At 41.4% G+C, this 25,088-nt stretch overlaps 2 protein-coding genes across 2 annotated transcripts; both read left to right on the top strand.

Annotated features, from left to right (window-relative positions):
- The first annotated feature begins 403 nt into the window (after nucleotides 1-403).
- LOC139383377 (adenylosuccinate synthetase isozyme 1 C-like) lies at nucleotides 404-8,526 on the top strand. The gene is made up of 13 exons (XM_071127901.1): nucleotides 404-701; nucleotides 2,485-2,587; nucleotides 2,688-2,750; nucleotides 2,846-2,896; nucleotides 3,040-3,106; nucleotides 3,518-3,625; nucleotides 3,793-3,874; nucleotides 3,962-4,088; nucleotides 4,212-4,366; nucleotides 5,759-5,883; nucleotides 6,043-6,140; nucleotides 6,300-6,449; nucleotides 6,857-8,526. Exons 1-13 carry the CDS (start codon nucleotides 504-506, stop codon nucleotides 6,907-6,909), a joined length of 1,380 nt encoding a protein of 459 aa, XP_070984002.1. The 5' UTR covers nucleotides 404-503; the 3' UTR covers nucleotides 6,910-8,526.
- Nucleotides 8,527-10,834: 2,308 nt separating this feature from the next.
- On the top strand, nucleotides 10,835-22,001 carry LOC139384198 (apoptosis regulatory protein Siva-like). The gene is made up of 4 exons (XM_071128921.1): nucleotides 10,835-11,013; nucleotides 18,535-18,717; nucleotides 20,726-20,879; nucleotides 21,759-22,001. The coding sequence occupies exons 1-4, from the start codon at nucleotides 10,863-10,865 to the stop codon at nucleotides 21,805-21,807; spliced, it is 537 nt and encodes a 178-aa protein (XP_070985022.1). The 5' UTR covers nucleotides 10,835-10,862; the 3' UTR covers nucleotides 21,808-22,001.
- The last annotated feature ends 3,087 nt before the right edge of the window (nucleotides 22,002-25,088 follow it).

The following is a 25,088-nucleotide window of genomic DNA, read 5'->3' as shown; positions in this document are numbered from 1 at the left end:
TAACTTATTTCTACATATATTAATTTACAATACAATACAATACACGTTTATTAAACCCCGAGGGGCAATTCGTTCAGGACTGACAGGGTTCTTCAGTAGGACAAACGCACAGACAGTATAAAATATGAACACTTAAGGCATCAATTAAAAATGTATGGTGCAATTTTAAGTAAGTTAATTAAGCCCTGGAAGTTTACTATCTCTAGAAATGTGATAGCTTAGACGGTGCCATGTTAGCAAATAGACTAACAGAATTTGTATCGAATGTTGATTCTGGAGTATAATAAAAAAATGAATTCACATTATGAGATTGCCTTTCTCTTTATTGACATCAAACAAGTATTTATGGAAACGTGGACTTGGGCGACAGTGCTGCCAGGCGCGGTTCAAGATCTGCCTACTGCGTTCGTGCGTCCTGCTCTGACATCATGGAGACACTGATATGGCAATGCTACTGTTAGAAACATTCTAGTCTGTTTCAGACAGACAGCCTAAGCAACATCATGTCGTTGAGCTGGTCAGCAAAAGACCACAAGAGTTCTACAAATTCCCCCTCCAACCCTACCCAAGGGCTGAAGCGGCCACGGAATGACACAGGGAACAAAGTGACTGTGGTGCTCGGTGCGCAATGGGGAGATGAAGGCAAAGGAAAAGTCGTCGATTTACTGGCGACTCAGTCTGACCTTGTTTGCAGATGTCAGGTAATATCGTGTGCATATAATGCGATATTAATGTAACCTTGACATGCTTGAACTGAGAAAAGTTATAACGCATTTTGATTGTGTGAAATTCATGACGTGTCTTTAGAAAAGTAATGTCTCAACATACCTGAATCGGTGACTGTCAGTGTACTTTACAACCGTATGACAGGTGTGTGGCAGGCATTGAAAAAACCTTGAAATAGCTTACTGTTGTTATTATTTTGTTCAGTAGAGTGATGTTTCAGAACGTTTTTTGGCACGTAAATGTTTAATGTGATGTCCTCAGTAGGCTATAATGGAATTTAGGATCAATCTTGTTTTCTATTTTATCAATACAGGATATTAGTTTAAATAATTAAAATAATTAAAACATGTATTTAGAAAACAGGGTGATATTACCAGTTCTTCAACACCACTTTGAATTGTTGACTTGACTGGAGTTGAAATGAAACGTTTTACCTTGGAATACTATTAAATGGTTAATTGTCCCTTTTTGAGACTTGTAACATGATCATTAAGAACTTGGAAGCATATTCTCTCAATGAGGAATCCATTCCTCACACATCACCTACTGTAGCTGGACATTTTCTCTATCTGACCTATAGTAAACTGCTCAAATAGACCAAAGTACCAACAATATGGAAAAACTATAACTATTTCTTACAAATTAAAGTCTAAAATCACACAGTAATGACAGGGAAAGGTAGCATAAGATCACAATTGGATCAATACTCATATTATTACAAAGGTGTATTAACATAAAGAGGGTGTTATAACTAGGTCACTCTACACTCTTAGTAAAAAGGGTTACAAAAGGGTTCTGCGGCTGTCCCCATAGAATAACCTTTTTTTGGTTCCAGGTAGAACCCTTTTTGGTTTCAGGTAGAACTATTTTGGGTTCCATGTAGAACCTTCTGTGGAAAGGGTTCTACCTGGAACCAAAATTGGTTCTTCAAAGGGTTCTCCTATATTGGGACAGCCGAAGAACCCTTTTTGGTTCTAGATAGCACCTTTTCTTCTATGAGACTAACCTGAATCAAAATTATGTCAATAATCAATCAAATGTATTTTATAAAGCAGTTTTTACCTCAGCAGTTGTCACAAAGTGCTTATACATATAGCCAGCCTAAAACCCCAAAGAGTATGCAATGCAGATGTAGAAGCAGAGTGGCTAGGAAAAACTCCATAGAAAGGCAGGAACCTAAGAAGAAACCTTGAGGAGCCAGGTTTCGAGGGGTGGTGTGAGAGAGAGAGAGAGAGAGACTCATAGACAAAATTTCTCATTGGCCAGCAAGGAAAAACTAAACTTGCTCAGAAGTAATATTTTGGGCCACTTGCAGTGTAAAGGCCATTACACAGTTGTGTTGTACTCTCCATTGACAGCAAGTCCCATCACTGAGCACTCTGTGTACTCTTTCAGCCAGCCCCACCCACTGCTGGTGAAGGGTCACATTCCCAGGGTGACTTGACATGTGAGAAGGCCAGGTCTTAGCCAGGGGGCAAGGAGTGGAGGGTCTGGCAGCCAAGTATGTTAAAATAGTTGGTAGGGGGGTAGCTTGGTGACAGGGGAGGGGGCTTAGACTCTATTATCCACTGATTCAGATAGGATTATGAATTTGCTCTGGATGTATGGCCAGTGGATGTCCTGGCTGTTTTATGTCCAAATGTTGCTATCCCATTACAACATTAATCAACTCAATAACTGTCCTTTTGTGATATCATGCCACTAGACTTTGTTGAAAGTGCCTGGATTGCCAAACACAATCTTGTTTTGATCTTCCAGGGTGGTAACAATGCAGGCCACACAGTGGTAGTAGAAGGCACAGAGTATGACTTCCACCTTCTCCCCAGTGGCATTATCAACCCCAAAAGCATATGTGTCATTGGTGAGTGTTTCTATCTTTATTACCATTTCCACTGGGAATGGTGACCCCAATGGGAAACTGTCTATATGTGCTCATTTATCCAGCATATGGTCCATTGTAGGTAATGGCGTAGTCATACACCTACCAGGCTTGTTTGAGGAGGCGGAGAAGAATGAGAAGAAAGGTAAATCAAGTATTTTTAGAAAAACAGTCAATACTGTAATTGTCAAGTTCGAGGAAACCATTACAGTCATTTTTTATTCTCCATTCTCTGACCAGGTCTCAAAGGTTGGGAGAAGAGACTAATTGTCTCTGACAGAGCTCACCTCGGTATGTTTGTATTTTTCTGGTTTCACAAATGAAGCAAAGATTATATGTGCTATTTTAGTAGTGTGTGTTTATCTGCATAATGTATATCTTTGTATTGTGCTTAGAGAAAGGATGACATTTATTATGCTTTGATTTTTCGACAGTGTTTGATTTCCACCAGGTTGTGGATGGAATTCAGGAGACCCAGCGACAAGCGACAGAGGGAAAGATGTAAGGGTAGGGAAGGCAATGGTTGCTTACATAGGGGACGGGAATACAATGGGTCACTGTCAATAGAGACTTCAGTCAAGTGGAAGGTAATCTAGAGGTTAGAGTGTTGGGCCAGTAACCGAAAGATCGCTAGTTGAATCTCGAGCCGTCAAGGTGAACAATCTGTCGATGTGCCCTTGAGCATTGATAATGGCTGACTTTGGCCTTGACCCCGATTTCAGGGGAATATGGGATATGCAAAAATACATTTCCAATTCACTCGTGCATATTAATACACACTTGTACATGTGTGAAATAGGACAAATAAGCACCCACCAAATTATTATTATAATCACTTCCACAGCTGATGAAAAATTGCAGATTCTATTTTGTAATCCCCTCAGCTAAAACAGGTGTTTTTCCTCATGACAGTATTGGAACGACCAAGAAAGGCATTGGACCCACCTATACCAGCAAAGCATCTCGCATTGGACTGCGTGTCTGTGACCTTCTGGGAGACTTTAAAGAGTTCTCTACCAAGTATGCTTACTGACAGACAGGACACAAAATAAACATCTAAACCTCACATACAACAAACATTTTGAGAGTCCAACATTGTGTCTCTCTTGAGACTTTGCTCTTGAACTAAATTGACCCACTGAAGTGAGCAGTAATAGACATTGAGATGATTTGGGGATTTCTTTCAGATTCAAGAACCTTGTCGCACAGTACCAGTCCATGTACTCGTCCCTGACAGTTGATACTGATACTCAGCTGAAAAAACTGAAGGTATGTGGTAAATCCCCTCTGAATGAATAGTCATGGGCTACAGATATATTAGATCTATGAGACTGTTGTTTGTCTTGTACTGTGCAGGAGTATGGAGAGAGGTTGCGGCCGATGGTGCGGGATGGAGTCTACTACATGTATGAGGCTCTTCATGGACCCCCAAAGAAAATTCTGGTGGAAGGGGCCAATGCTGCCCTCCTCGACATTGACTTTGGTAAGACATGTCATAGTCCCATTGAGGATCGTGCCAATGATGAGATGGACAGGGAAGTTTGATGGTTAAATGGACAACTCATCTCTATGTAAGTTTAAGTCCCACTTTCTCTCTTCCCTTTAGGCACATATCCTTTTGTGACCTCATCAAACTGCACTGTTGGTGGGGCATGCACTGGTCTTGGCATCCCTCCCCTGAATATTGGTGAAGTGTATGGTGTATCAAAGGCCTACACCACCAGGGTAGGAATTGGTGCCTTCCCCACAGAACAGCTCAATGTAAGATCTCTTTCATCTACCTGGACATTTCTGACTCTTGCCTTACAGTAGCATCTCCTTACTGAGAGTAACGATTAAAGGGGAACAGCCAGAGCAAGACTTGAACCAGTGACCTTGAGTGAGAGTGTCCACTGTCACCTGTGCCATAAAGGTGAAGGCCTCTTGGCAGAGGTTATACTGCATTTTGCAGTTTGATATTTACCGTGACTAAGTCACTCTCTTGCAGTTTCTTTAGACATTATGTTTTCTTTTGAGGTACAAGTAGAGTTGGATATGTATAGTAAGCCTAGTGTTTAAGGTCACATGACCCTCACAAGCCTGGTCTCAAAATGCGCTGCCTCTGTGGCCAGCTCTCAGATTGTGTGAGAGGTCTGTTAAAACACTATTTAGCTCTAATGCTGATCACATGTTCAAGGCCTAAATTTAGGCCAGAGTCAGGGTTCAAGATAGATTTACTGTCTGGTCTGGGGTTATGTTACCTAACATGATAACTGCCCATGGAGCTGCTGTTCAACATGTTTCAGTTTGATCCCTCACTCCAACTGTAAATCTATTGGTTTACTAAGCATTTTATAACATTTTATTAGTAAAACCATTAGGATTAGTACCCAAAAATGACTATTGATTAACCAAGTGATCTCAACACAGTGGAGCGGGTCGAGAGTTTCAAGTTCCTTAGTGTCCACATCACCAACGAATTATCATGGTCCAAACACACCAAGACAGTCGTGAAGAGGGCATGACAAAACCTTTTCCCCCTCGGAGACTGAAAAGATTTGTTATGGGTCCCCGGATCCTCAAAAGGTTCTTCAGCTGCACCATCGAGAGTGTCCTGACCGATTGCATCACCGCATGGTATGACAACTGCTTGGCATCTGACCGCAAGACACTACAGAGGGTAGTGCGTACAGCCCAGTACATTACTGGGGCCAAGCTTCCTGCCATCCAGGACCTATATGTTAGGCAGTGTCAGAGGAAAGCCCATAAAATTGTCAGAGACTCCAGTCACCCAAGTCATAGACTGTTTTCTCTGCTACCACACGGCAAGCGCTACCGGAGCGCTAAGTCTATGACCAAAAGGCTCCTTAACAGCTTCTACCCCCAAGCCATAAGACTGCTTAACAATTAATCAAATGGCCACCAGACTATTACACTTCACCCCTACCTCAACTAACCTGTACCCCCGCACAATGACTCGGTACCGGTACCCCCTGTATATGGCCTCATTATTTATTTATTTGGTAAATATTTTCTTAACTCTTTTTGGAACTGCACTGTTGGTTAAGGGCTTGTAAGTAAGCATTTCACGGTACGCTCTACACTTGTTGTATTGGGCACATGTGACAAATAAAGTTTGATTTGATTCTAGATAACTGAGTCTGTTTTGTGCAGGCAACAGGTGAGCTGCTGCAGACGAGAGGTCATGAGGTGGGCGTGACAACGGGCAGGAAACGTCGCTGTGGCTGGCTGGACCTGGTCATCCTGAGATACGCCCACATGATCAATGGCTTCACTGCGTGAGTGGATAGGACTAAAATATCACCCTCTATGAAGTCTTTATCTGACTGGTTCAATGTACTGTCGCTGCCTGTGAATGCTAGTCTGAATGTAATTCATGTAGTAGTTTTCCTCTCTTTTCTCAAATGTGTTAAACAAATAACATTGTTTCCTAACAGCATTGCTTTGACAAAACTTGACATCCTTGATGTGCTGGATGAGATCAAAGTAGGAGTGGCCTACAAAATCAATGGCAAAAGAATTCCCCATTTCCCAGGTATGCTCTCTACATTAAACTGTATTGATTGATTAAGAAGTAGGCCTACTTGTACCAGACTAGGCCAACACTGTAAAAGAGACATTCATTAAGTATTATCTCGACAAACATTTGATTTCTCTTCGGATTATTAATTATCGTCTACCTTCATTCACATAGCTAACATGGAGCTGTTGCACAAAGTGGAGGTAGAGTATGAGACCTTCCCAGGCTGGAAGAGTGACACGTCTGCAGCCAGGAAGTGGAATGATCTCCCCCAGAAGGCTCAGAACTACATCCGCTTTGTGGAGAACCACATTGGAGTACCTAGTAAGTTACATGCAGGATACAGGGAGTTCCTGCTGACAGCAGGCTAGTCTTCAGTAGGGCACAAACTGAAAACAAAAATAAACCTTCTTATTGAACAAATAGGCATATAGGCCATAGTAGTATCTCCTCCATTTCACCACATTTCAAAATATTTTCTTCAGTGGAATGCCTACTGAAGGTGACCCAGTTTTACCAGCTACAACCATACCACAGTCCAGCATACTGACCACTGAATTGGAAACTGAAGAGCCTTGGTACAGGGACATGGCTTCAATGTGCCAGTGGGGGGCAGTAGTGGCTATATTATAACATGTACCCAATTCTGAAAGAATGATACTAGTCTAGTGTAAAGGTTTTTGGGATTTGTGAGTGTTTTTTGACATGTCCTTTGTAATTTCTCTCTACAGTTAAGTGGGTCGGCGTCGGGAAGTCCAGAGAGTGCATGATCCAGATGTTCTAGAGACTTTTCCTTTTCTCTCCCCAAGATGGATGCACATGGATGGACGAGATGTGGCTTGATGTGACATATGCTTACAACCCTCAAACTATCTAATATTCTGTAGAACCTGTTGCCAACAGATACGTGTAGCCTTGAAACAATGTTGAGTGGAAACGTTGGTAACTTTACATCTATCTGTGTTGCATCAGTAAATTGCCTTGTCATGATGTCTGCCAGAAAGTCCTACAGTATGACTGAGCCATGTGTAAATCTTACCTTGTGCCACACAACAACCCTGAAAGAAAAAAACACACCCAATAACTTTTCCTCCTGAGTAATGTTATCTGCCTTATGTTTTTGGTCTTCTTTAGGGATGGATCAAAATCTACATAATGTGTACCTGGAGAAAATGGGGGAGAGTAATGCTTTTTCAATTTCAGTCAAGGGGAGGTTTTTTTTTTTTATCTAGTCCAGGGGAGGGTCATGTAATTTGTAATTGATGAAATGTCTATATTTCTCAGTGTTTTAGAATGAGTTGCTTGTTAGGCTATATATATATATCGATGTGTGCCCGATGCCGCCCCTCAACCCTGATTCTCCGCTGGGGGCGCAATATCAAGTGCGTCTATAGGCTATTTAGTGTGGTCTCAATCAAAAGATCCATAGCTTATTGGCTATAGGCTATGAATTTTATGCTCGGAGAAGCACAGAGCAAAATTATATTTTTAAGAAAGCTGCTGGGATGGTGTAAATGAAACTAGGCTGCATTACACACTGCAATGGGTTTTTCCACCCTGAGCCCCGGCCTGCTCTGCTCTTGCTGATCAAAAACGTGTTTGTGTGCTGCCTAACCAATGGCTGTGCAGTGTAGGACTATGGTGGCAGTTTAAAAGGAGAGTCAAAGGTCTCTTGCAAACATAATATATATATATTTTTTTATATTAGGCCTAGTCCAAACAATGCACTATCTTGCGTGCAGACTAGCCTATAACCTATGTTCTGTTCAGCTTGAGAAGGAGAGCTTGAAGATGAGGAGGAGGACCGGAGGTCAACTTTGATAGCTTGCTACTACTATATATGGGGATATCATTGGTAGTTGTTTAGTTTCTTTGACTTTCAGACCCTGAGCTGCAACCTTCTATAGTCAAGGAGACAACAAAATGACTTTGCTTGGGAAGAAATGTAATTCTGTCACTATCAATTAAGCTATTCACTTTCTGTACAATAGAAGAACCCACAACCTTCTGGCCCGCAGCCCTGTACGCTATCAAATTTCCTGCGTTGCCATGTAAGACTTACAGGAGGAAGAACATTTTCTAATAATGGATATCTAAGGTGCTGGTCTGTCCAAGCGTGAGGGTAAATGGTAAACAAGTTTTCAGCCATCCACTTTATGTTTGAATTATTATTTGGGGTTTAGGGGAGGGTCACTTTTTTTTCAAGTGTTCAGGTAGAGTAAGGGAGGGCCATCGATTGTCATTTCAGAGCGGTTCGATTTTTTCCCATGTAACCCTTATTAAAAATAAAGTTTACTCCCTTACACATTTATTACACCCGCAAGCAAACACCATATATTTTGTATCACCAAGTTGTCTGTTTGCATAATAAACAAGTTCAGGAGTGAAAGAGTGCGATAAATAGTTGGAATCCTTGTTAAAGTTGCAGTCCGGGACCTTAAGCACTGACAAATTTGGAACATACTGTATTGTATGATCTTAAGAATTGCACACAAAAAAAGGACGCAACATATCATGAGAAATGGACGACATATGCTGTGTTCTTAACCAAGTGGGAAGTGGGAATTTACAGTAGAGTAAAGACTCAATCAAATCTAATTTTATTGGTTGGGTACACATACACTACATGACCAAAGGTATGTGGACACCTGCTCTTCGAACATCTCATTCCAAAATCATGGCCGTTAATTCTGGGAAGGCTTTCCACTAGATTTTGGAACATTGCTGCGGAGACTTGCTCCCATTCAGCCACAAAAGTATTAGTGAGGTCGGCACTGATGTTGGGCGATTAGGCCTAGCTCGCAGTTGGAGTTACAATTCATCCCAAAGGTGTTCGATGGGGTTGAGGTCAGGGATCTGTGCAGGCCAGTCAAATTCTTCCACAACAATATCGGCAAACCATTTCTGTATGGACCTTGCTTTGAGCACGGAGCATTATCATTCTGAAACAGGAAAGGGCCTTCTCAAAACTGTTGCCACAAAGTTGGAAGCACAGAATCATCTAGCATGCCATTGTATGCTGTAGCGTTAAGTTTTCCCTTCACTGGAACTAAGGGGCCTAGACCGAACCATGAAACACAGCCTCAGACCATTATTTCTCCTCCACCAAACTTTACAGTTGGCACTATGCATTCAGGCAAATTAGAGTTCTCCTGGAATCGGTCAAACCCAGATTCTGCAAGATGGTGAAGCATGATTCATCACTCCAGAGAAGCGTTTCCACTGCTCCAGAGTCCAATGGCGGCAAACTTTACACAAAATGCCATTGCTCATGGTGACCTTAGGCTTGTGTCCGGCTGCTCGTGCATGGAGCTCCCGATGAAGTTGCTTCCAGAGGCAGTTTGGAACTCGGTAGGGAGTGTTGCAACCGAGGACAGATGATTTTTATGCACTATGTGTTTCTGCACTCAATCCCATTCTGAGAGCTTATGCGGCCTACCACTTCGCGGCTGAGCCGTTGTTGCTCCTAGATGTTTCCACTTCACAATGACAGCACTTAAAGTTGACCAGGGAAGCTCTAGCAGGGCAGAAATTGGACGAACTGACTTGTTGGAAAGGTGGCATCAAATGATGGTGCCACATTGAAAGTCACTGAGCTCTTCAGTAAGGCAATTCTACTGCCAATCTTTGTCTATGGAGATTACACGGCTGTGTGCTCAATTTATGCACCTGTCAGCAATGGGTGTGTCTGACATAGCCGAATCAACTAATTTGAAGGAGTACCCAATACACACAAATCTAAGTAAAGGAATGGAATTAAGAATATATAAATATATGGACGAGCAATGTCAAAGCGGCATAGACTAAGATGCAGTAGATAGTTAAGAATACAGCATATACATATGAGATGAATAATGCAAGATATGTAAACATTATTAAAGTGACATTATTAAGGTGACTAGTGGCCAATGATTTCAAGTGTGTGTATGTAGGCAGTAGCCTCTCTGTGCTGGTGATGACTATTCAACTGTCTGATGGCCTTGAGATAGAAGCTGTTTTTCTGTCTCTAGGTCCCAGCTTTGATGCACCTGTACTGACCTCGCCTTCTGGATGATAGCGTAGTGAACAGGCAGTGGCTCGGGTGGTTGTTGTCCTTGATGATATTTTTGGCCTTCCTGTGACATCGGGTGCTGTAGGTGTCCTGGAGGGCAGGTAGTTTGCCCTCAGTGATGCGTTGTGCAGACCACACCACCCTCTGGAGAGCCATGCGGTTGTGGGCAGTGCAGTTTCTGTCCCAGGCGGTGATGCAGCCCGACAGGATGCTCTCAAGTGTGCATCTGTAAAAGTTTGTGAGGGTTTTAGGTGTAATGCTGTTTCATTACAGTATGCATCTTAGAAATAGTTTTTACATACATTTTCACAAAAAGGTTGCGCAAAAATAACATGGTCACTGCAGTAGAACGTTTATTTTGAGATTTTCTGCATTTATCAAAAGACGCATCAGTAGCCTGATTTCAGATGTGTCCATATGAACAGGACTATAAGAGAAAACGTTCTTTTTGCAAAGCATGTAAACGTTTTAAACATACTTTTATATGAATCTGACTATCCACAATAATCGTGCTGCAACATAAATATTCAAACACTGGCACATGACTTGCCTAGTTAAATAAAATAATAAAAACACTTGGTATGAGTAATCAAAATCAGACAGTCACGTGATAAGAGATCAATGGTCGGATTGGTTAGTTCGCAGGCAAGTGAGTATTTTCCCGTCGTTGCTCCGCAAGCAATTTTATGTTTAGATGCACGTTCTTCGCCAAAAAAATGCCTAAAAGATCTTATCCTTTTGCTGAATCTTTCTCATCGCAGTATAAAATTCACATTGGACAACAGGAGTTTAATAATCACGGCGTATATGGGGACAAGTACAGACAAGAAATCTACGGTAAGGTTTGCTGTCTTAAATAACTGGCTGGCTGTTAGCTAACTAACATTAGCTGGCCCTACTCCATGTGCTGTTGTTTAGCTAGCGGTAAAAACGAGCTAGCTAACATTGGCTAGGTAGTTTACAACAGCTAACTACCTACACCAAATGTTAATGTCCATTTATTACTTGATAATTTAGCTAGGTGGCTATATCCACTCACGACAGGCATTACATGTAGCTTGTTTTAGCCTTTGACTATTTCCAGGTAACGTTAGCCACAAACGTTACAGAAATATCCTGTACAGTTAAACTATAAACGCAACAATTTCTAATCTATTTTTTTCTTCTGAGTTACAGTTCATATAAGGAATCTATGGATTTTACATAACTGGGTAGGGGCGCAGCCTTGGGTGGTCCTGAGAGGGCATAGGCCCACCCACTTGGGAGCCAGGCCCAACCAATCAGTCTGTGGTTGTAAGGCCGATTGTACATGCTGCCAAATTCTCTAAAACGGTGTTGGAGGGGCGTATGGTAGAGAACTGAACATTAAATTCTCTGGCAACAGCTCTGTTGGACATCCCTGCAGTCAGGATGCCGATTGTATCACATTGAGAGAACATACATCTGTGGTGTGACACAACTGCACATTTTTAGTGGCCTTTTATTGTCCCCAGCACAAGGTGCACCTGTGTAATGATCACGCTGTTTAATCAGCTTTTTGATATGCCACACCTGTCAGGTGGATGGATTTTCTTGACAAATGATCAAATGCTAACTAACATGGATGTAAATATGTTTGTACACATCTTTAGGGAAAGAAGCTTTTGTGTGTATGATGCTAGCTTGCTACTAGGGATGTTTGATTTAGTAACTAGCCAGAAAGCATAGCTAGGCTATGTTAGGTCGTTGGGAATCAACATTTCTTTCATTTCTTATTTTTAAGCAATCGGAGGAGGTCCAAAGGGTCACGGACAGGTCACTGTCAGGATTCAACATGTTTTGTCCAATATTTTAAAAGAGAGGGTGGTCATATTGATATGACATTTTCAGGGCTGATGTAGAACACAGATTCAAATGAAAGTACAATTTATTAAATTAATATGCAAATAAGGCAGTACGGGATACATCATTAGTCATTTAAGACTAATTTATAGTAGGGTGGTAAATGATCAGATCTTCATGCTATATGCTAAACTGAGTTTGTAACAATTTATGAAAATTAGAAAACATTTATACTACTGTATGCAAATTAGATATTAGCATATTACCAGTCTTAAGAACTAAAAAAAAAAATGTACTCATTAATTTAAAATTAGGTTGTCATATTGTTAATATATATTGATGTTTTATGCGGAACTGGGAGTCTACACTGAGCAGTAAGGTGCCACGCATGCACAAAAAGATGGGTTCCTATTTACCAGTTATGTTGTATTCAATAGCCCAACTGATTAGGACTAGAGTACCAAATAAGTCTAACATAGAAAGAAACTAAGGTAGGTCTACGCCCGAGTTGGGTTAGGTTGTAATGTTATTTTTAGGGATGCACAACATATCAGTGAACTTCTGGGAATCGGCCGATATTAGCTAAAAATCCAACATCGGTATTGGCCCGAGGTCTAGTTTAATGCCGATGTGCAAAACCAATGTCAAAGCTGATGTGCATACCTTTATAACATAGGTACATGATGTAAAGACAATGCGTAAAATGTTGTGCTACTACACGTGCAACGCAGCATTCCTACCCTAGCCCACAATGTCTGCTGTGTGAATCGAGGTAATGGAATTCATTGCCGTTGACAATCAACCGTTATCTATCGTGGGTGATGTTGGCTTTCACGACTGGTCAAGCACCGGTACACAGTACTAAGTGAGCTATTTTTCAGATGTTGCCCTACCGGAATTACACGGTAATAGCGTCACTGCTATTAGCTTCACAACATACTATGGAACGCCGTTTGGGTCTTTGTCAAAAAAGATATACGTCAATTAACACTATTTGACACGTTAAATAAGCTTTTAATTTGCCACATCAAATAACACGGTTCTATTATAGAATGTTGTGTGTTTTGAATTTGCACGTGCAAGCCAAGCGCGTCAGTAGCACTGTCAAAGCTGTTCAAAAAAGTTTGCGAACACCGGCCACAAATGATGTTTTTGCAATACTGCGCTGGTAATGAACTATTTATTTGTTTGACTGCAACTTCTGGGGTAGCTAGCTAGCTTTAGCTTGGTAGCTAGCTAGCACCAATACAACCAGCCTGAAAACAATGACCAGTAGTTATTTTCATTATTTTTAGCAATGATTTCAAATCAAATTTTAAGTGTAGAATTCACCTTGAAATGCTTACTTACAAGCCCCTAACCCAACAATGCAGGTCAAGAAGAGTTAAGAATCTTCACCAAGTAAAATAAAAGTAATAATAAAAATAGCACAAAAAGGATAACGAGCCTATATATAGGGGGCACAGGTACCAAGTCAGTGTGCAGGGGTACAGGTTAGTTGAGGTAACTGGTATATGTAGGTGGGGGTGAAGTGACTGTGCATGGATAATAAACATTGGGTAGCAGCTGGAATCATTGTGAGTAAGTATTGTTGTTCGCCTATTAAAATTGAACATCAGTTCATGAAAATAAATAGCTAGCCAGCTACTTAAACCTGCCAAAAGCTAACGTTATAAGCAGCCAGCTAGCTTCATCTGGCTAGTGAGGCTCGACCGGGTTATGTGTTGTGAAGCTAGCCACAATAAGGATTAGGCACAATCTTGGAATTTGCTGTTTGCCTTCAAAATTAAAGTTATTTTGAAAGTGTTGCAGAAGGTTACAATTGGTGGAATCATGCCATATTTAGACTATATAATATTAAACAAGGTTGTAATGTGAAGCAATGAAATTGGGTATGAATCTACTCGGTGACACCCACAGAACCCCACTGAAGAGCTTACACAAATATTTGCGTTGTAGCTCTTGTTGCGTGACTGTGAAATCACCTCCCCAGTCGGCCTATTGTGTGTGTTGACATATTGCACTATACAGCGTTACCTAAGGATTGGTGATCAATGAAATGGGGTATCAGTCTACTCAATACCCAATATATTTTTTTCCCCTACATCCTCCTCAGGTTTCAGATTCTTAAACGTCCACGCAATACTATTTTTCCTCAGGATTAGTGTTTAATACACACAGGTTGACGACAAATGTGTCTCAATTCAGTTGTTTCAGAGTCTCTCAATAAGAGCTACGACGCTAATGTTCTCTGGGTGTCACTGAGGAGTCTGATACCCCATGTCATTGATCCATAATCCATAGTTGAGGCTGTACAGTGAAATAAGTATGCCCCCAATGCAATTCTAAAGTATAATACATCCAGTGTGATTTCAACAGATTTTTGTCACATTAACAAATTGACATTTGTTGATTTTTATTTCTCTTTCTCTATCTATCTATCCTCGTTTAGGATGATCTATTCAAATATGGCATGATTCTACTATATGTAATAATTTGCATTACTGTCGATGACATACTTTTATTTTGAAGACTAACCTCACAGTCCACTATTGTGGCTAATCCTTATTGTGGCCAGCTTCACAGATGGGTCTGACCACCATTTAATCAAATAAGAACTGTCTTGTAATTTGGTATATTTTTTAGATGATGACACCTAGCTAACTATATAGCTACTGAAACAGATTGTTTTGCTATGTTTTTGGGGAAGAACATTTGTTTGCATCCACGAGCTAGCTAGCTTTCTTTTTCTGACCAGCACCGTAGGTGCGCGAGGAAACTTTACCAGCATCATAGCATACAGTTGAGGTCGGAAGTTTACATACACCTTACCCAAAGTTTACATGCACTCAATTAGTATTTGGTAGCATTGTTTAACTTGGGTGACATGTTTTGGGTAGCCTTCCACAAGCTTCCCACAATAAGTTGGGTGAATTTTGTCCAATTCCTCCGGACAGAGCTGGTGTAACTGAGTCAGGTTTATCGGCCTTGCTTCTCTCTGTATTGATTTTAGGAAAGGCATTGATGATTATGGTTAGGTACAGTCGTGCAATGATTGTGCATTTTTTCCGCAAATGCGCTTTTGTTAAATCATCCCCTGTTTGGCGAAGTTGGCTGTCTTTGTTAGGAAGAAATATTCTTCACACAGATTGCAAAGAGCCAGGCGGCCAAAACTGCTGCATATACCCTGACTCTGTTGCAAGAAAAGTGACACAATTTCGCTAGTTAAAAGAAATGCATGTTAGCAGGCAATATTAACTAAAAGTACAGGTTTAAAAAATATATACTTGTGTATTGATTTTAAGAAAGGCATTGATGTTTATGGTTAGGTACACGTTGGAGCAACGACAGTTCTATTTCGCGAATGCGCACCGCATCGATTATATGCAATGCAGGACACGCTAGATAAACTAGTAATATCATCAACCATGTATAACTGGTGATTATGATAAGTTTTTATGCTAGCTAGCAACTTACCTTTGCTTCTTACTGCATTTGCGTAACAGGCAGGCTCCTCGTGGAGTGCAATGAGAGGCAGATGGTTAGAGCGTTGCAAGATTTAATCCCCGAGCTGATAAGGTAAAAATCTGTCATTCTGCCCCTGAACAAGGCAGTTAACTTCTTATGGCCAGGGGGCAGTATTGAGTAGCTTGGATGAATAAGGTGCCCAGAGTGAACTGCCTGCTACTCAGGGCCAGAAGCTAAGATATGCATATTATTATTAGATTTGGATAGACAACACTCTGAAGTTTCTAAAACTGTTTGAATGATGTCTGAATATAACAGAACTCATATGGCAGGTGAAAACCTGAGAGAAATCCAACCAGGAAGTGGGAAATCTGAGGTTTGTAGTTTTTCAACTCAGCCCCTATTGAAGATACAGGGTGATACAGGGTGATATTGGTTATGTTTCACTTCCCAAGGCTTCCACTAGATGTCAACAGTATTTGGAACCTGTTTTGAGGATTCTACTCTAAAGGAGGGGCTAATAAGGGCTCTTTGAGTGAGTGGTCTGGCAGTGCCACAGCCTCGGTCTGGCGCGCTCACGTGAAAGGTAGCTACGTTCCACTTCATTTGTGCAGACAAAGGAATTGTCTGGTTGGAACATTAATGAAGTTTTATGTTAAAAACATCCTAAAGATTGATTCCATACTTAGGTTGGCATGTTTCTACGGGCTGTAACGGAACTTTTTGAACTTTTCGTTTGGCGCGACCTGAACGCGCTTTTGTATTTGTTTACCAAACGCCCTAACAAAAGAAGATATTTGGACATAACTGATGGACATTATCGAACAAATCAAAACATTTATGGTGGAACTGGGATTCCTGGGAGTGCATTCTGAGGAAGATCATCAAAGGTAAGTGAATATTTAAAATGCTATTTCTGAGTAATGTTGACTACCCAATATGGCGGGTATCTTTTTGGCTGCTTTGTTGTCTAAAGGCTGTACTCAGATTATTGCATGGTTTGCTTTCTCCGTAAAGTTAAAAAAAAAATCTGACACAGCGGTTTCATTAAGGAGAAGTTTATCTAAAGTTCCATGTATAATAAATAGTCTTATCTTCATCAATGTTTATGAGTATTTCTATAAATTGATGTGGCTCTGCAATATCACAGCATGATTTAGAACTACTTAACGTAACGCGCCAATGTAAACTCAGATTTTTTTATATAAATGTGAACTTTATCAAACGTAACATACATGAAGTCCTATGAGTGTCATCTGATGAAGATCATCAAAGGTTAGTGATTAATTTTATCTTTGTGCTTTTTTTGACTCCTATCTTTGGCTGGGAAAATGGCTGTGTTTATTCTGTGGCTTGGTGGTGACCTAACATAATCGTTTGTGGTGCTTTCGCTGTAAAGCATAATTTAAATCGGACACTGGTGGGATTAACAACAAGATTACCTTTAAAACGGTGTAAGATACATGTATGTTTGAGGAATTTTATAAGATTTCTGTTTTGAATTTGGCGCCCTGTACTTTCACTGGCTGTCATATCGATCCCGTTAACGGGATTGCAGCCGTAAGAAGTTAACTGACTTGCCTCGTTAAATAAAGGTGTAAAAAAAAAAAATCTGACCGGTGTCCAAAAATACCGACTTCTGATTGTTATGAGAACTTCAAGTCGGCCCTAATTATTCGGCCATTCCGATTAATCGGTCGACCTCTACCTGTGATGGGAGGATGAACTGCACTTTTCCCAGCAAATAATTAGCCTAGTCTCAGGAGCGGGTGAGCTGCCTGTTAGCCAGATGGGACACATTTTCAGTTCACTGGTATTTATCTATGCTTTTATCGTTTGTAGAACTGTAGCCACTGAATTCTGTTACTTTTCACTTGAAAGAATAAAACCATCAGTCACACAGTTCTCCTCTGGCACAATAAAGCCAATGCTGCGCAGCGCTCCCTATTTCCACAGTTGCCCACACAGCTAGCAAACTAGCGCTCATTCATGGAAATGGGGTTTGCGGAAAGTGAATTTGGACCAATCCCTGACAACCCATACATCAAAATGTAGCTTTGAAACTACTTTGTAACCTGTTTTTTTTTTCTTTCATGTCTGATAGAAAAAATGCAATGACGGAGCCGAAAAATGTTTTACCTTATATTTCAGTCAATGGACATCCGATGACCGTGAAACACCCTCAGGACTTTCCAATACTTCTTAGCAATACAATGTCAAATCGATCTTACTCTGGCAGGTTGAGGAATACCTTCCGCGAAGAGCATAAATGAACACACTGATTTTGCAGGTTTCACAAAAAGGGCTGTCCCGCAATTGAAATTTCTTAGCACGGCACTTGGTTTCCATTTGGACTCTTATATTGTGTAAATTTGTAGACATGGGTAACAACTACCATTTTCATATTTTCCATTGATTGATGTATTTTGACAATCCTGTTTTGTCTACTGCTGTTTTTTTGTAGAATTATCTGAAAGCGTCCATTGTTTGTCGCATAACCTAACACCCCTAATTATGGTGTTTTAATTGTCACCTAGTCAGAAGACCGCTTCTGGGCATATTAAGATGTCAGCATGCTTCAGTTCTGCTGGTGCAGTGCTAGGCGACCCGAACTAGTGTGCTCGCATATCCCTGAAGACCTTCACTTGAAAAATGAGAAAGTGGCAATGGTTCTGTTTATCCATTTTGAAATGCCATAGCCAGTATACACTTCCTCAAAATAGTCAGAATTAATCTAAGATAAATTTGTCAATTTTGATGTTTTTGCAGACAAGATCTTAGTCATGCAATTTTTCATCTGACACGAATGTTTGGTGCAGTATGTGGGGAAAAAATGTGCATGAGGACGAGTTGTCCCTCGTTGAATGACAACAGGCAGTTTATTGAAGAATCTCTACTGTTGACCAATGGCCAACAAGGGTGCGTAGACTTCGGCTACCGATTTGGGCTTGCCTAGATTAAAACGTGTACCCGACCACCTGAAAAAACCCTTGCCGAAGTCCAAAACATCAGAATATATGCACAAACTGTTTCAGCTGCTGTTTGCTTATCTCTGCCTCTCTCTTCCAGAAAAGACAAAGACCCTGCTCTTCAATGGTACTAAAGCTGTCATGGGGAAAATCTGGAATATAGATAAGGAGAAGTGCTCAACGATACAGTCTTCGGGGCCAGGTGTGACACCTGACGTGAGCCGGACACTACTGAGGGGACAGACACTGATTGGACAGGATGGCAGACTTACACGTGTCCAAGGTAATAATCTCCTCAGGTGAATTGCAACCTTCACCCGAATCTGAGAATGGGCTGAAGGGAAACCATTCCAGTCAGAATTGAAATCATTGTTCCGTCTTCAATTCAGAAAATGATTACTCTTTTTAGTACAGGGGTGTCAAACTCATTAAATGAAGGGCAGAGTGTCTGCTGGTTTCAGTAGTGGCCCACCCATTAGTGAGTTAGGGGTGGTGCCTCACTTGTGATTGGTCAAAAAATGTGTTATTTTTTATACACACACACACAGTTGAAGTTGGAAGTTTACACCTTAGCCAAATACATTTAAACTCAGTTTCACAATTCCTGACATTTAATTATAGTAAAACCTCCCAGTTTTAGGTCAGTTAGGATCACCACTTTATTTTAAGAATGTGAAATGACAGAATAATAGTAGAGAATTATTTCAGCATTTATTTATTTATATTTCTTTCATCACATTCCCAGTGGGTTAGAAGTTTACATACACTCAATTCGTATTTGGTAGCATTGCCTTTAAATTGTTTAACTTGGGTCAAAAGTTTGGGGTAGCCCTCCACAAGCTTCCCACAATAACTTGGGTGAATTTTGTTCCATTCCTCCTGACAGAGCTGGTGTAACTGAGTCAGGTTTGTAGGCCTCCTTGCTCGCACACGCTTTTTTTTTAGTTCTGCCAAGAAATGTTCTATAGGATTGAGGTCAGGGCTTTGTGATGGCCACTCCAATACCTTGACTTTGTTGTCCTTAAGCCATTTGCCGCAACTTTGACTGATGTCTTGAGATGTTGCTTCAATATATCCACATCATTTTCCTCCTTCATGATGCCATCTATTTTGTGAAGTGCACCAGTCTCTCTTGCAGCAAAGCACCCCCACAACATGATGCTGCTACCTCCGTGCTTCACAGTTGGGAAGCGTTGCAAGCCTCCCCTTTCTCCTCCAAACATAACGATAGTCATTATGGCCAAACAGTTCTATTTTTGTTTCATCAGACCAGAGGACAGTTCTCCAAAAAGTACGATCTTTGTCATGTGCAGTTGCAAACCGTAGTCTGGCTTTTTATGGCGGTTTTGGAGCAGTGGCTTCTTCCTTGCTGAGCGGCCTTTCAGGTTATGTCGATATAGGACTCGGTTTACTCTGGATATAGATACTTTTGTACCCGTTTCCTCCAGCATCTTCACAAGGTCCTTTGCTGTTGTTCTGGGATTGATTTGCACTTCTCGCACCAAAGTACGTTCATCTCTAGGAGACAGAACGCTTCTCCTTCCTGAGCGTTATGACGGCCGCGTGGTCCCATGGTGTTTATACTTGCGTACTAGTTTGAAGGTAGGCCTTGAAATACATCCACAGGTACACCTCCAATAACTAGGCAAGCCCGTTAAGAACAAATTCTTATTTACAAAGACTGCATACCCCGGCCAAACCCTAACCCGGATGACACTGGGCCAATTATGCTTTAGCACTGAGATGCCGTGCCTTAGACTGCTGTGAGCCACGGGCGCATCGGCAGGCTTGTTACTTTCTCCCTGGTGTGTTTGTGACGTGAGCTGGCTGCTCGTTTTCATAGTGTACTCTGCTCAAAACAGTGGCAGCATGTGCAGAAGTGGTCATTGGGATTTTGACATGCAAAAGTGAAATGGGTGTATTTATGCTGTTCAAATGCACATTTCATTTTTAGTTATCTTCTCATAGAAACTAGCAGTTTGAAAACTTTTCATATTTCTGTCATGCTGCTTTGTTGCAAACCCACAACCACCTCGTATTCAGCAAATCAGCGGCCGCCACCGGCTAGTTAGTTATTTATTTTCAATTTGTGTCCAATTGAGCTAAACATCCAGGTGAGGAGTTTCTAACTAATCGGTGACCTTAATTTATAGATCAAGTACAAGGGAGGAGTGTGATCCCAGCAGACACCTGGTCCTCTGTGTAATGAGTTTGACACCTTTGCTTTATGCCACGTTCAAGACGACTGGGAACTTGGAAGTCTCTGACAACCGACTGTGTGGTTGTCTCAGGTGCTGTGTTGGTTTCAAAGGGCAGCTGTGTATGTCAGAAGGCCCAGAGGACCAGGAGGCAGTGCTCCCAGTGTGACCGCCCAGCCTGCCCCTCCTGCATCCAGCAGTGCTCCAACTGCTCCAGCCCCTGTTGCTCTGTCTGCACCGTCATCGAGTAAGTGACACTCCTCGCCCTTCTCCTTTCATCCGATTTTACTCTGGTCAGAGTGAGCATCTCTTCTGAGTTGGGTAAAATCAGCAAGCAGAGCATCTACTGCTATTCCACTACCATAGTGTAAGGACCTCAAAGTCCTACATTAGATCATGTACAGAATAGAAGATTGAGTTCTCGACTGAAATAAAACAGTTTTTCCTCAACACTCACAGGATACTGTATGGCTGTAGCCTACGCCAAATAAACCTGTAATAAAATCAACAGGTAGCTCACTTTGTCAGGACATACAATAGACAGCATAGTCATATAACGGAACCTGCCATGCCCAACCACAAGGACTCCTGGCACAAACATTTCAGGCATTCCTGTGGTTGGCAGACAGCAGGTTGACTGGCAGACTGGACCTTGCTAAACCCTGTGTAACTGGGTAAATGTGCACTGACAACCTATATAACAGGCATCTAACTGTCTGAGAATCTCTACAATACTGCCCAAACAAGAAAAAATGCACTAACTGCTCATAGCATGGAACTGAGAAAATGGCTTTTATTTACCTTGGTTTCACAGTATCTTTATACAGTTAATTTTAACATGACCCCCATTTTATCCGAAACACAATACGAGGTAGGATACTTGTCCACATGACTAAGCATATAGTCATTTTTACTACAATAAATAACTCATTTTCGGCCAAATGAGCAGCTACTGCCTTTTTGCTTGGTACGGCAGAATAGTATGCAGCATATTTTATTAAGCAAGCAGTGCAGAGCGCACGTACATTGAGAGGTCGCCTGTTTAAAAAAAAAATAATAATAATTATGTTTTATTCCACTTTACTTTGCTTGTTACTCATTGTTTTCTCTGTATCCTCTTCTTCAGTTACAGTGGCCAGTATGAGCAAGTACTGTGCTGCGGCTGCTCATCGTAATCAACAACTGGCCATGGAGAAAATTAAGCATTACGCTTGAATGTTTTAATTTTACATTAAATATTCTTAACTCTAAATTGTTATACATGTTTATGCTTATTTTTTTAAATGTTAACCATGATCCAACTGTGTTTTTGTATATATGTATTTTGCTATGTTTGTGGAATAAATACTTGGACGCTTTCCTTGTTTGCTACTTTGCTTGTCATATCTTCTCATATCTCTGTGTTTAATTTCAATCATGAATGACTCATGCTGCCCATAAGGGAAGTGGAGGTAGTGCAAAGTTTGTGTAGCAGGCTACATAATTGAATGTTTGAAACAAGGTTGTTCTACCAAGTAGTAATCTATCACAGCAGCAGGTGGCAGCATATATCATGGTTTGATTCAGACATAAGCTGGTAAAAGATTCCTGTGACTTGGCTAAATACACTGCTGTTGTAGTCATCACTTTTTCTTGGCTCATCACTTATAGATTTCGGGGTCGTGTATTATGCTCCGTGGATAATTGTTCTCGGTTGTGGACATACCCGGAAGTGCAGATTACCAGTCAAACAGGATTGTCATGTCACCCAGGCCCTGTCCAGAAACAACCCAGAGACCATGTGTCCAACTCAATCCACGGAGGGCCAAGTGTCTGCGGGAATGAAACGTGTACATTTGAATGGATTGGATAGGTAAGCAATATGGTGAAAATTCCATCTGGCCTATCAGAGGACACAGTGATGCTACTTCCGAATGGGTTTTTACCCATCGAATCCTTTTTTAAGTTTACCTCAAGCGTTTCTGGAGTAGGGGACTCATTGGAGACTTGTTTTTTTCTGAATAGGTGAACACTAGGTCCTAGCCTATGACTCATATCCCTATGTATTAGCTACAGGTATTTGTTATGAGATTATACTGGAGTCCTTTCAAAACAGGCATTTGAACATGAGTCACACCAATGCTCCACAGGTCAGTTGTGGCTCTGGTCTATGGGGATCTCTGCAGTTTGTGTCCAAGAGCAGTTCTGGTTGGGTGAGCAGGCAGACAGCTGCTGGGTGGCCAGGCGTCCATCAGTCAAAGCACATTTGTTGGAAATTAAATCTTAAACTAGCTACACATCACTGGAAATAGGCTGCTGAGGTTGTAGGGCATGTACACTCCACAGGACTTCAGAACAAGTTTCAGGTTTTTGTCATGTGCACAAGTACAGTGAAATGCCTTGCTTACGCTTTCCCAATAATATCAGTAGCAATAAAAAAATGAATTCATGTAGAACAAAAAGACATGATAGATAGAAATAAGACGAACACGAGAAAGTAAGCAGTTCCAGGGTCAGTGACGATACCACATTTACAATGTGCAGGGATACTGGAGTGGTAGGATAAGATATGTATCAGGTTACTAGGCATCAGGATATATAAACAGAGTAGTAGCAGCGTAGATTTTTATTTAACCATTTAACTAGTTAAGTCAGTTTAGAACAAATTCTTATTTACAATGACGGCCTACCCTGACCAAACCCTAACAACGCTGGGCCAATTGTGCGCAGCCCTATGGGACTCCCAATCATGGCCGGTTGTGATACAGCCTGGAATCAAACCAGGCTCCGTAGTGACACCTCTAGCACTGAGATGCAGTGCCTTAGACCGCTGCACCACTCGGGAGCCCTGATTTTGTGTGTGTATAGAGTCCAGTCCGTATGAATGTGGGTGTTAGTGTGTGTGTAGAGTTCACAGGATGCTTCTCAGTGGAGGACCATCCTCAGTGAATTCCATGAAATAAAATGTGTAAAAGATATAAAAAGTTAACATTTTTAGATACAACTGTACTAAATAATTGATTAAAACACTATTTTGCGAAGGTCTACAGTAGCTTCAACAGCACTCTGTAGGGTGCCAGAGGGAAACCTAGTCAGTTGTACAACTGAATGCATTTAACCCAGCCCCTCTGAATCAGAGCGGTGCAGAGGGCTGCAATAATCAACATCCACGGCGCCCGGGGAATAGTGGGTTGACTGCCTTGCCCAGGACGACAGATTTTTTTACCTTGTCAGCTCTGGGATTCGATCCGGAAACTTTTCAGTTACTGGCCCAACACTCTAACCACTAGGCTACCTACCAGTTCACTTCTGTCTTCCTCTGGGTACACTGACTTCAATACAAAACCTAGGACGCTCATGGTTCTCACCCCCTTCAATAGACTTACACAGTAATTATGACAACCTCCGGAGGACGTCCTCCAACCTATCAGAGCTATTGCAGCATGAACTGACATGTTGTCCAACCAATCAAAGGATCAGAGAACTAATCTAGTATTTAAAGCATAAACTACAGCTAGCTAGTACTGCAGTTCATAAAATGTGGTGAGTAGTTGACTCAAAGAGAAAGACCGTAGTTAAACAGTTTTTAACAAATTCATTTTATCCAAAATTAAAGAAGTAACTTTCAGTTACACAACGTTACTTAGCTAGCAAATTAGAATAGCTAGTTTAGCCTATTGGAACACCCTGCTCAAACAGAGAGGTGCTATGTTAGGGATGCTAGCTAATAGAAATAAGACCATGCTCATGAAAAAAAAAAAAAATCCAATCATAAACGGCACTGACCACCACTGGAAGAGCATGCATATAGTGAGTGTGCATAGTAGAGTCGGTGCAAAAAACAAAGGTTGATGCGGGTCGTCCGAGTAACCTTTTTATTAGCTAATTCGAAATCTAAAGGCTTGGGGATAGAAGCTGTTCAGGAGCCTTATGGTGTCAGACTAGCTCAGGTACCGCTTGCCATTTGGAAGCAGTGAGAACAGTCAATGGCTTGGGTGGCTGAAGTCTAACAATTTTCCAGGCCTTCCTTTCACACCGCCTGATATAAAGGTCCTGGATAGCAGGGAACTCGGCCCCAGTCATGTACTGGGCTGTCCACACCTCTTGTACTGGGCTGTCCTCTGTAGCGCTATGAGATCGAGGGTGGTGCAGTTGCTGTACCAAGCAGTGATGCAGCCAGTCAAGATGCTCTCAATGGTGTAGCTGTAGAACTTTTTGAGTATTTGAGGGCTTATGACAAATCTTTTCATCCTCCTATCGCACCTTCCATTTCCTGTAATCCACGATCAGCTCCTTGGTCTTACTGACTTCGAGGAAGAGGTTGTCCTGCAGCCTGATCTCAGAGCATTTCGTATTATTCTATACGTAAATCTGAAACACTCAATTTAGTATGATACTGTATGTTACATTTTGTATGGTATGTATTCATTTGTGGATGTCCATCGCCCATTTTGAATGATATGTTACAAATTACAAT

The sequence above is a fragment of the Oncorhynchus clarkii genome, chromosome 25 (assembly GCF_045791955.1).
Source record: "Oncorhynchus clarkii lewisi isolate Uvic-CL-2024 chromosome 25, UVic_Ocla_1.0, whole genome shotgun sequence".
NCBI lineage: Eukaryota > Metazoa > Chordata > Actinopteri > Salmoniformes > Salmonidae > Oncorhynchus > Oncorhynchus clarkii.
The sequence above is the reverse complement of the archived record's forward strand: the minus strand, read 5'-3'. Positions and strand labels throughout refer to the sequence as shown.